Source organism: Sphaerodactylus townsendi, linkage group LG03 (assembly GCF_021028975.2).
Source record: "Sphaerodactylus townsendi isolate TG3544 linkage group LG03, MPM_Stown_v2.3, whole genome shotgun sequence".
Taxonomy (NCBI): Eukaryota; Metazoa; Chordata; class Lepidosauria; order Squamata; family Sphaerodactylidae; genus Sphaerodactylus; species Sphaerodactylus townsendi.
Window position 1 is genome coordinate 23,940,205 of NC_059427.1, and position 12,962 is coordinate 23,953,166.

At 42.6% G+C, this 12,962-nt stretch overlaps 1 protein-coding gene across 1 annotated transcript in view; it reads left to right on the forward strand.

Moving 5' to 3' along the window:
• Positions 1-3,202: 3,202 nt before the first annotated feature.
• The window catches only part of PRKAR2A (protein kinase cAMP-dependent type II regulatory subunit alpha), a 118,437-nt gene continuing 108,677 nt past the window's right edge, over positions 3,203-12,962 (forward strand). The window contains exon 1 of the mRNA XM_048489811.1: positions 3,203-3,683. Within this exon, the coding sequence (XP_048345768.1) occupies positions 3,425-3,683 (259 nt within the window). The 5' untranslated portion in view covers positions 3,203-3,424. The remainder of the gene's footprint in view (positions 3,684-12,962) is intronic.

Consider the following 12,962-nt stretch of genomic DNA (forward strand, 5'->3'; position numbering starts at 1 on the left):
GTGCTGAGAATGTTCTGAGAGAACTGTGACTAGTTCAAGATCATCCAGCAGGATTCATGTGGAGGAACAAGGAAACAAATCCAGGTCACCAGATTACAAGTCCTCTGCTCTTAACCACTACATCACACTGACTCTCAGATGATAAATGTTTTAAATTAAATAAACTTTCAAATAAAGCTGAGAAATTAAGAGCACTTTTGCCCATGCAGAATAATGCACTTTCAATGTACTGTGCAAAATAGCAAAATCCACTTGCAAACAATTGTGAAAGTGCATCATTCTGCATGTGCAAAAGTGCCCTCAGGATTGTTGCAAGACAATACTTTCCTTCCTACTTGCATATGTAATTAATTATACACCCTCAAAAGGCCTTACTATGTGTTTAAATCTACTATATATTTATTAGAATCATACAGCCAAAATTTTGGCTCATTGTGTTCAATGCATATGTTAAAATTCCACAGGAATTTCTGCCATCTTGGCCGATAATCCAGTCTGTCTTTATTGCTAGCTCTCTTCGCTGTCCACTATATCACGTAAGAATATTTTTCATTTCAATTCTGGCTGACATTTTTATGCTAAAGTTGTCTCTTAATTTCGGGAATATTCCATAACATCATAGCAGGTAATCATACTATTATATCATATTGTTATATCATACTGTTTACTGACAGAAAATGTACCATACTCACAACTGTGAACTGTATAGTATAAACAAGCATCAAAAAGATGCAATGGCACTATAACTAACATGAATAAGATTTCTAATTGGCCTCTCTTGCAACTGACAAAATTAATTCAGCAAAAACTATGTCAAAGGGACATAATTCTTTGTAAAACTCTATGCATACAAACTAGTTTTTATTTCTGTCAAACAGGTAGAAGGTAGCAGGAAAGAGGCTGAAAGCTATGTAGATGAGCTCTGTAATTTCTAAAGGAACAAACAAAAAACCAATATGCTGTTACTAACAACATTCAGCCCAAAATATATCTGTGAGTGGAACTTCCAATTCAAATGGGTTTGTTTCTTCCTCCTATTGCTGAAAAAAAAGAACATAGAAACATTTACAGTGGCAATACAGAGTGACGTCATCAAACCAAAAGACCAATTTCCCTTTAAATTTTTTTAATAGACAGGTGCCAAGTGCTTGTATGTCTGACAGACTTTTGTTTTTTAACGAGGTTGGAAATTTATTTCTTCTCTCATAGGCAGAAATAATGATTTTCATTAAAGAAAAAAGAATGAAAGGGCAAGTTACAGATTTACAGATTCGGGAGAACTATTTATAATCAACATGTACTTAGAAACTCATAAAAACATAATATGTGAGCAATCTGACAGCCTGTGGAAAAACAAGCTGATGTATAACATATTTGCACTTTAGATTTAAAGGATACATAGTTTGGAATTGCCACCATGAAATTATTCCATATTTGGAACCTATTTAAGCAACGTTACACAAACGTTATGGAACTACATACATCTGCTTGATCTTTTGGAGTCAACCCTGACTGTGGGCATTCTGCTCATATTCCTTCCATCATGCCATTTTAAAATAGCCCCTTCTCTGCTTACCAAATTTGATGAAACTGATTGTTTTCATACTTATGAAAACTTCACCTGTGACTGTTTATGAGGATTTTCTCAATAACTCAGCTTAGCTATTTGCTTAGCCTTCTGCATTGAGCATGAATGATCTCCAGGGAAGAAAGCTGTTCTAAAATTGGAAAGGAGCTGAATCTTTCAATGCGCCACAAATGATTAATATAGTATGTGTGGGCAGGTGGCCAAGAATACATGGCGATGTGTAACTTTTACAAACCGATTTACAAGGCTCCAATCAGATAAGAATGATGCCTTACCTCCCCACCCCTCTTGGCTGTTTTACATACTCCAGCTTGAGCATTAATGTCTGCCAAAATAGCAAATTCTTGTAGCACCTTATAAGGCATGTGCCCTGTGCTATATGCTCCAAAGGTCCCTATCCTTCCTAAATTGCTGCACCTAGTTTGTGCCATTGTAGCATATCTTAACCAAAAGCAAGATTTATGAAATAAAAGAATACTGACTTCCAGTTTCACATACTGCAATCTGTACCATGTAATGACCCAGGCAGGAGAGCAAGCACATTACAATTCTATCCTTGCTTTCATCTACGAAATCCTGGTACTTATGACTATCAGGGATACAAATGGAGTAACAGCCACACACATAGAGACCTCATGGCAAAAAGCAAGATTCCATTTCAGACCAGAGAACACATCACATCTTGTGTTTTCACCTATAATTATTCAAAAGGTATCTGCTTTCATGTATAACACTGCTGTTAAGATACTGTCAGCATTTCTAATTTCGCCACCGACATTAGGGCTCGGCCGGTGTGTACCCCAAACATACACAGAAGTGTGCACTACCATGTTGTGGGTTTTCCGGGCTGTCATGCGTCTCTGGCACTACACCGACAAATCAGCACAACTGAAATCAAAGGGACCTGCAAATTACCCAAAGAAACCGCCTTTCAACCTCTTCATCCACTCGGGATAGTCTGCGTTTATTTCTAGTTGCACAGATATAAAACGAATCAACCCGACAGCAGCCCCGCAACTACCCTTAACCCCCGGAATGATAAACGGGACAAAAACATCATCGCTTTGCGGGTTAAAAGGCTGCTTTCCTTGGCTGTGATGGCGAAAACCTTGCGGAGGCGGAAGGTCACCCTACGGTGGGAAACCACAGGGGCAGAAACCTAATTCACGTGTTCCAGTTAAGATTTTATAACGGACTCCTGGTCGCGTTAGCTTTTGGTAACTTTCTTAGTTAACGTAGGCGAGGCTTGCAGGGGTCATAGCCCCTGAATCCAAAAAGGCGGGGAGCTCTAAAGCCTCCTCAGCTCCGGCTGAAGCCGCAGTCGAAAGCAACCAAAGCGGTCGGAGCGCGACAGAACCGGCTCTCGTTTTCCCCGCCCGCCCTCCATTCCTCTTCCACGCGCCAAACGACAGTTGGTCGAACCCTCATTTTTTTAATCCCTTTCCTGCGCACGCGCAGGACCCTCCGCAGCCACCCCAATTTCCTCCCCCCAGCTCGCGCGCCTCTCGTTCTTCATTGTGACGCAAGAGTCCCGCCCACCCTTGCACGCCTCTCCTGTGATCCGCCCCTTTTCTGCCCCCTTCTGCTTCCTGCCGGGCCTGCGCAGATAAGCCGGCGCTTCCGTCGCGGCCCCTCCCCCCTCCTCGCTCTCGGTTCCATTCTCTCCCTCGCGCGCCACAGAGCAGCGGCTGCGTGAGCTCCGTCCCCGCGCAGCTCCCCTTGGCGCGAGCGCCGTTTGCAGCGGGGAGTCTTCGCGAGAGGTCCCCGCAGCCCCGGGCCCGCCGAGCGGACGGATCTGCGCAGCCGAGGGCAGGGTGCCGCATCCCGGGCGGCGAGATGAGCATCGAGATCCCGCCGGGGCTGACGGAGCTGCTGCAGGGCTACACGGTGGAGGTGTTGCGGCACCGGCCGCCGGATCTACTGAACTTCGCCGCAGAGTACTTCGGCCGCCTGAGAGATGCCCGAGACCAGGAGCTGCGGGAGGCGACCCGGGGCAAAGCGGTCGTCTTCGATGGGGAGCCCATGCAGACGGAGTCCAACGGCGAGGAGGAGCGGAGGGACGCCGTCGACGAGGAGTCCGACTCCGACTTTGAGCGTGAGTGGCGGGGGGGAGGGAGGCACGGGTGGGTCGGATGCTCTCGTCGCCTGCTCGGCTTGCCCTCGTGTGTCTTGCAAGTATCTCCCCTCCCTACGTGCATTTAGGTTCTCAAGACCCTTTAATGAGCACTCTTCTCATTATTGGGGTTGATAGCATTTATTATTATTGCCAGGAATACAGTGGGTAGAAGATAATAGTTTCCTCACTTTAATTGGCTCATGTAGGCAGAAGTTTTTTTTTTAATAGGTTTGAAAGGCAGGGTATAAACGAAGTCAATATGTAACATTTATAATTATTAACATGGAGCAATGGCACTTTATCTCATAGTTACTGTGTGCATGTGGGGAGGGGGATCGGGTTTCATTCCTCCCCTGTTGCTTTTTGAGGACAGGTCATAGGGGAAAGTGGAATTTATAACCCACTATGTGGGTGTGTTCAGTAGCTTCTGTGGAAAATCCCACAGAAGCGACTATTACGGGATGGGGAAGGGGCAGAACCACAAGTCTTTGAATGGGGGAGGAAAGAAAACGCCACATACTGAAATATTGCCCATCCTCTACGTGAGGCTGTGGGCAGGGAGTGAAGACAGTTCCGTCCCCTTTCAGCGCACACACAAGCTCACACCCACTTCTCCAAATGTTGAGGCGTGTGAGGTTCTTATGGATGTGGAGAAGGGGGTGTGAGCTTGTGTGTGCGCTGAAAGGGGATGGAACTGTCTATTCACCCCCTGCCCACAGCCTGATGTAGAAGATGGGCAATATTTCAGCATGTGGCGTTTCTTTCCTCCCCCATTCAAAGGCTTGTGGTTCTGTCCCTTCCCAAACCCTTAATAGTAGCTTCTGCGGGATTTTGCATATGCATCCTGATATGAACAACTGTGAATGAGAAGCTGGTTGCTGTGGAGTCTGTATGTTCATGCTTCTAGCCGGTTCTTTATGCTGTTACTTAGGTGAGGCATGTGTGGACTTCAGTGCATATAGGCGGACTGGTGATTTGAACCCATGTTTTTGTACTGGGGGAGTCGATGACTTTGAATGTAGGAGGAAGGCGCGGCAATTTGTGAGCATGTGCCTTTAGGGATGGGTAGAAATATGGCGGGAATAGAAAGATCTTCCCAAAATATTTTTCTGTTCTATTATTGAGGGCAGACCTCTGAGTTTGTAACAGTGATGATTTCCTAGTCTCCAGCTTTGCGGTGGTGCGATTGGAATCTTTTAGGTACATTTGTGTAGGAAGGGGCAAGCATGAACTGAATCCCTAGTTCTTGGAACAGGATAGCAAGATTAGTACTTTGTTTTTAAACATATAGGGAGGTGGAAGTGCTGGAGCAGACCCTGACTTAGGCTCTGTTCCCACCCCCGTTTTGGGGACACAGGTGACATATGGGAGCCACAGGAACAACCCCCAAATTTATCAGCTTGGCCACCTTCTGAACATGTAGTAGAAGGACGCTGCATGCTTTCAAGGAAAGGGACGGCTTTGCTCTTTCTCTGACCTTGCCTTCTTAAAACTTATGGACAGAAGAAATTGTGGACAGATTGTGGAAACTTATGGACAGAAGAAACCAACTTTATTGGTTGTGTGTGTCTATAATACTTGTACAACATTTTTCTGTCTGCCAGAATCTATATAAAGAAATTTAATATATACCGGTATACTATAAGAAGAGTGAGTTCAAGTCTTTACTGTGAGGGGATGCTGTCTAGGGAGCTCTCTGATCCTTAAGTCCTTGGCCGTTCATTCAGTTTCGAAGTAATGATTCAAAATCTTTTTCAGACTACAGTTCTTTTTGTCTGTGCTTCACTAAAAATAAAAATAAAAAACCCTGCTCTTCAGGATGATGTACTTTCTTCCCCACTTCATTCTCATAAGAACCGTGTGAAATAGGCGAGGCTGAAAGATAGGAAATGTATTATTCTGATGTGCCAAATGGCAAGCTTGATAGATTTGTTCAGTTGCAGGGTGAGAAACGAGGAGGAGACACAAGTGAACAAGAGCAGTTGTGTTGTATGGTATCAAGGAGTTTATACATAAGAAGAGCAGATATGAATGGAATGCAGTTGTCCCTCCCACACTGTGACTTTCCTCATGACTTATTATGGGTGGAAAGTCATTGCCCAACACAACCCCGGAGCTTACCTGGAGGCCTGGGGCAGGGGAGAGGCTGAGGAGACTGCAGAGTTGCTAGTGGGAGCCGATGGAGGCAGTCTCAATGCAGAGCAGTGGCCTTAAAGGGCGGGGGGGGGGGGGAGAGCCTGGCCCCAGGAGCAGGGCTTGAGCTTGAAGCAGGGAAGACGACTGGAGAGGGCAAATAACAATTTTATGTGGCTTCCATATGGCGGGGATCACCGTGCCCCTAATCCCCATGATGTGGGAGGGATGACTGTAGTAGAGTTCTTTGACGAATTCTGTGAGCTATAGAGAAGTTGGTTAGGTGTTAGAGAATCTGCAGTGATGTTAGAAATTCTCAGCCGCATCTCATGTCGGAGACCTGATATAATGTGTGATATTATTTCTTGTGTTTTAAAAAATGATAACAAATTAAACTGAGAAGGGAAAGTAGGGAGGTTACTTCAGGGGTAAAAATATCTCTGTAAAGAATTATCATTAGGGTCTGCGCTTCCACTCAAGGAGGAAGTGCAAGATGAGTTCTGGGCTGGCAGCTCTGAGGGACATATACATTTGCATTTCTTTCAGGAAATGCAGGTTTTGCTTTCGCTTCCCACATCCCTTCTGTGAACCTTTACTAAAGATGACAGTAGATAAATTCTGCAGCGTCGTTCTCTAGAATTCATTATCTGCTTCAGTTCTTTGAAAATGGAGATGCAGTACTCTGTTGCTTCTCAGGGATAAGGAAAAGGGCATTGCCTTTACAGCTGTTTGGTCCAGTTGTAACGGTAAAATGACAACCAGTTGAACACTTTAGCTTCTAACAGGGTTCATGTGGTAGTACCAGTGATAAACAATATGTGTCTGTAAAATGTCATCAATTTGGAGTAGACCGATAGTGCCCCAGTAGAGTTTTCAAGGCAAGAGACTAATAGGGATGGCTTGCCATTACCTTCCTCTGCATTACAACACTGGTCTTCCTTGGAGGTCATCTATCCAAACTTGGACTAACCCCGAGATATGACAACATCATGCTATAATGGCAGAATCAGTTGTATCTACAAAGTTTAGTTTTAATTTGCTTCTGGAAAGAGTTGCCTTTGAGAAGAAAGCAAAAATACATTGTTCCCCAGTAGCTGCTCAGATGGCAGAGTTGAGACCTGATTTGAATTTTCTAAGCAAAATGGTATTTTTTTCTGATCCTTAAGTGTAGTGAATGTTCATGGCACTGCAGACAGCAGCAGCTGATGTGCAGTATTTCAAAGATTCTTGTCTGAATTGAATTATTATATTTATGGTCACATTTATTTGTTAGTAGCGTTACCCAAAATGCTGGTGTCTGCCCCTTTTAGATGGGGAATTAGCGAGGTCAGACCTTGCTTAATGACAGGCAGGATAACTGTTATGAGACCTTCTCCACCAGTGTTTATGGAGGTGGTTTTTGCCAGAAATCTGCAGGAATCCAGAGTAAAAGTTTAACAAGTCTTTTTATAAAGAAAAGGTAAAATAATAAACTTACAAGCACACATATAATTAGAATGCACAGAGAATTCACACAGTCCTAGGATGTATAAAGAGTTGAGGATATAGGTCTGGGATGGAGTGGGGTTTTTTTTTGGGGGGGGGAGGCTATAATTACCTGATCTAGACAAGGATTGGTCTGATGACCAGAGTTCAACAACCTGCGTTGAACTCTGGTAGAGGTAAGGTAGAAAGCAGTGCTGGGATCAGTATTAACCAGGCAGAGAGATGCCCAGGGGAATACTGAATGCCTAGTCTAGTTATAGGGGAGAGCAGATCTATGGTAAGTAACCCAATCTTCTCAGGACAAAGGTGGCTCTTGTTCTCCAGGAGAGAACAAGAGAGGACACTTGGGCTTAATGTTCGAAACAGGTGAGTCCCTGGAAATGATTAGATTTTTGGGTGGAACTGGTGCAATCACAGCTCTGGGATAATGTCAGTGCAGATGAAGGTGGTCTTTTGGAGGAGTTAGTCAGGAAACGAGAAGATGGAATCAATTCTTAGAGGAATAGATGGCAGGAACTCCTGATGAAATTATTTAGTATTCCCTTTGTCTCACAGGGGCAGGTGAGCTGTGGTCGAGGTGGGAACTTGCTTTCCCAGACTAGAGACTTTGTCCTTTCCTGATTGCTTTAGGAAAAGGTGCATTGTCTATTTGCAAGTAAATGCTTACAGATCTTTACCGGGCAGGTTTTTACCCTAGTGGTAACACTGAGCCAATGAAGGAATGGTGTCCATCTTGGAACTGCATTACTAGGCCACTTCTAAAGTTGACAGTCTAGGTAGAGACACTGCTGTCCTAAAAACATGCCTCCCCCACCCACCTTGGGTCTTTTTGGTAACAGTAGAGTTCCTGAATCAGTGGCTAATGTGCTGGCTGTTTAACCTGCAGTTGCTAATTTCTGGGCGTCCATTGAAGTCTAGATCTTTTAAATGCAGATCGTTTTGAATGTAAATGTATTCGATAAATGCCATTAACCTAGAATGTATTGATGAAAACTTGCACTGAAATTAGCAGATCTTAATTTTGACTTGCTCATTTGTTCATATGTAGGAATCAGATTTAATATTGCAAAGTCAAAAGTGATGAGTGGATGGAATGAGTTATTGTAGGAGCAAGATGAAAGTTTAAACTCCTTAGTGCCTACAGCTTTGTGAGCAATAACGCAAGTGGCCGAATTGATCACTTTCATTACTGCTTGGAGACTTCCAGACAGGTGTGAAATGTATGCTTTCATTCTGCCCCTACAGTAACTCAATGTCTTCAAGATAAGATTCTCCACTTTTGAACGTGGATTATTATTTTGCATTTCAGACAAAGGTTCACTCTGTGGGGTAACTGTAAATTTTACAAATCTGTATCACTTCTTCTTTGCAAGAAGATTACCAGGATTAGATGTTACTAATAATGCATTTAGTGGTACTGTTCTTTCATGGCTAAAGTTTGGTGTACGCATACAGTCATGCAGAGTATGGGGTATAGAAGAAGAAGAGTTTGAATGTATACCCTGCCTTTCTGTCCTGTAAGGAGACCGAAGGTGACTTACAAACTCCTTTTCCTTCCTCTCCCCACAGCAGTAACCTTGTGCGGTAAGTGAGGCTGAGTGAATTCTTGACAGATCTGTGACTAGCCCAAGGTCAGCCAGCAGGAACGTAGGATCTGGTTCTCCAGATAAGAGTCTGGTGCTCATGTGGAGGAGTGGGATATCAAACCCTGTTCTCCAGATTAGAGTCCACCTTCTCTTAACAACTGCACCATGCGGTTAGAATAAACACAAACACCCGGATTATTGAAGGGGAAATCTAAAATAGTTGAGAGATGTGGGGAAATATTGTCCTAGTATGAAATGGTACGTGGACAATTCATACAGAGGTTTGGCACCATGATGTAGGCTTTGGAAGTTGAATCCAGAGGATGTTGCAAATGTGAGTCAGGAATTCATTGGGTAGGAAAAGGCTACTCAAGTTGCTTGTGATGCAACTTGAGATCATCTTGATCCTCCTAGGAAACTAATTTTGTGCTCAGAATTAATTTTAATAAATTCTGTTCTGCTTGTAGTATTTGTCTGGTTGCAGTATTTGTCTGCTTGTAGAGTGTGGTATGTTTGACAGCACTAATAGAAGGGAGGTTTTTTTTTAATCATGGTGTTGTCTTAGAAACCTTGTCTGCCAATGTTTTTAAGGCTTGTGTTTGCTTCTTGCAGCTTTCCTGTTCCTCTATAGAACTTACACAAAGGAAACAAAGTTTAAGTAGCCAACATGCAGCACATTTCAGGTAGTGAATATAAAAATACACAGGGATAAAATTATTCGATTATTTAGGATTGATGTAGGGATCTTTACTATACGATGGCTTAAATATGCCACTCATATTTATTGAAGAAGCAGTTTCAAAATGAGCAGTTGTTACTACTAGGGGAAAAAAAATGTGTCACTGCCTTCTGCTTGCTTTTTCCTTCCATGAATGTCACATTAATTGAGGCACAGCATAGTTCTGGTTACTCATCCTGTAAAATATGCATTTGTAATTTTCTGAGCATATATCAGTGATGGCGAACCTTTTCGAGACCGAGTGCCCAAATTGCAACCCAAAACCCACTTATTTATCACAAAGTGCCAACATGGCAATTTAACCTGAATACTGAGGTTTTAGTTTAGAAAAAATGGTTGGCTCCGAGGCATGCGTTACTCGGGAGTAAGCTTGGTGGTAGTCGGTGGCTTTGCTTGGAAGCAACCGTCCAACTCTTCCGACAGGTGAATCATGACCCTAGAAGGGTTTACTCAGAAGCAAGCCCCATTGCCAGCAACCGAGCTTACTCCTAGGCTTTAGTTCTTCGCATGAAAATCAGTGGGGTTTAACAGCGCTTAACAGGATTACCTACTCTGCCTCCCCAAAACTAGGTCTTGGGTTTAATGCTACTAATCTAGCCCAGTGGCCCAGGCCAGCCTAGATGTGGGGAAGGGGGGCACTCGATTTGCACGTGCCCACAGAGAGGACTTTGAGTGCCACCTCTGGCACACGTGCCATAGGTTCGCCACCACTGGTGTATATTTTAGTCCATTTTCATTATGCATTGTGTTGGTCACAATTTTAGCAGAAAGATGCTTCATAAATAAAATAAATACATGTCTATCTTCTCCCTGGAGTAGTGGATACCTCGTTTTCAGGCTTAGCAAAACGGCTTATCCTGTGATCAGCTTGCCACCCTCCATTAAATATTAAAACTCATTGTTCCATTAGTAGAATGAACTGCTGTCTGTCATATTACCTCTCGTCTTGTCACCACACAGCCCGGCTGCTTTTGGGTGCTCGACTGTTTTTAAAGTGACTATAATTGGATGTGGGCTGCTGATGTTTTGGATTGCTTTCCTGAACATTGTAGTGCTCAGAAAAATAATTCCAAGTGCCTACTTTGGAGGCGAGCATGTGTTGTGCTGCTGCTCTGAGAGCTTGGCCTATACTGGGAAAATATTAATGTAATATATGGTTCTCCTTCCATGGGTCTCTGTGCTTAGTGAAACCATTTTAAACAGTCACCTACAACCGGTATAATAAATACATCTGATTTTTTAAAAGTATTACTTCATGGCAATGGTGCAATTAAAGTTGCATCTCTCCCCCCGGGCAATGCTATGAGAATAGCTTACACGTTTTGCAATTGCTCTTGAGAGCAAATGCCTTAGCAGACCAGGTGCTCAGGAGCAGCAGCAGCAGAAGGCCATTGCTTTCACATCCTGCATGTGAGCTCCCAAAGGCACCTGGTGGGCCACTGCGAGTAGCAGAATGCTGGACTAGATGGGCTCTGGTCTGATCCAGCAGGCTAGTTCTTATGTTCTTATGAAAGAAAAGTGCAATCTTGTCTGATAAATTTGAAGTTTTATTAAACAGGTGTTGCCTGTACCTTAGCACAGGAAGTGTTCTTCTTATGGGGAGCTGCAATATACAGAAATTTAAAACTGCACTGGAAAATCAGAGCTCTAACTTCCTGTATAAATAGCTAGCTGGCATCATATTTAGCTGTCTCTGACTTCCCCTCTACCAAAGAGATCAGATATCCTAGAGCTGCTGGGTGAAATGGAGGTAGCTGTGGAGGGTGCTTAGAGTAAAATCTGCAAAACTTCAGAGATCCCCAAGCAAGCGGGAATTTAGTTTTTACCTTGCTGGCAGCACCTCTGAAGACTGAGAACGAATAACCTCTGCTGACTTCCTCTTGGGATTTAGTAGTGTATACCGGGGTATCACTAAAAATTATTTAAAAATTTGTACGGCATGATTCATATTGTTAACAAGGATGCTATTGTTGCATTACGCCAATTATTTGTTTTAATGCAAACACCAGGATCATCAGGATTACCTACATGTAAAGTCTGGATAAATCTAGGACATGTTTTGTGATTCCCAGAAAGTTACACTTCTGAAGTTGACAAATTAATCCAATATTTTTGATCACATACTGCTTGGATGATGTATCAGATATCCCTATAAACTTCTGATCTAACATAGGATTAGGTGTTCCCAGTCGGTGGTTTGTGTGTACTTGTACTGTCCTGCCTGCATCTGATTGGTTTTTCTCTCTATTTCTTTCTCCAATCAGCAAGTCTGGGTTGGGGGTTAGAATTATGACTCTGCCTGGGTTCCTACTTTATTATGTATTTATTTTTATTTTACAGTATTTACACCCTGCTGTGGATTTGGTGCAATCAAAATAATTGACTGTGCCAAACCATTTGCTGTTGAAGTTTTCAGAAGCATTTACAACTTTAATACCAGCCATATCGTGATATATTCCAAATTCTCAAAATCCATATCTGGCCTTCTTCCAGACTGAACTGACAGGATCAAAATCAAGCAGCGTGTATGTGTTCTCCTGTGGGAATTGTCCATGCTATTCTTTTGGGTTTTTAACAAAATTCTTTAGAGTACCTAATTGTATTTTGTGACTCTTCGAGTCAGTATGCTGTAACGTGTACTCTTTCCCAGTAGCAAGAATCACCAATTTTTATGGGCCTTAGATTATCCACATAACATTCTATATTTGCACTGAATTATATCATCATCTCAAAAAGAACTGCGTATATATTCTCTCTACATTAAATATGCATTAGTCCCTAGATATCTTTTGCCTCAAGTACTATCAATGAAATTAAGGTTGCTATCCTAACCCCACAGTTTCAATTAAACCTCTCTCATAATCTGAACAAAGTAAACCTCTCTCATAATCTGAACAAAGTAAAATAAACCTCTCTCATAATCTGAACAAAGTGTTACTTGGGTATTTCAATTTAGTAAAACCAGTTTATTTTACTTTGTTCAGATTATGAAATCAGCAGACCTGTTTAACAGCCTGATAAACTAACCTCAATGACTTTTGTTTTCTGTCTGCCTTATAGGCATAACTAGATATTTTTTAAAGGTCTTATCGTTTACAGGCATCCTAACCTTTTTTCTTTGCTACCTGATTTCATATTGTTTGCTTCAGTGTATAGTTCAACTAAATCAAGTTAAAGGTTGTTAGGTTAGAACTGCTGTGGATTTCGCCTAAGGAATTGTCTCTATTTTGTAATCTAAAAAAGGGTTACTAGAATTCTTATATGGTATTAAAGGAAAACAAACTGATTTGTCTTGTCAAACTTCGTGCAGAAATA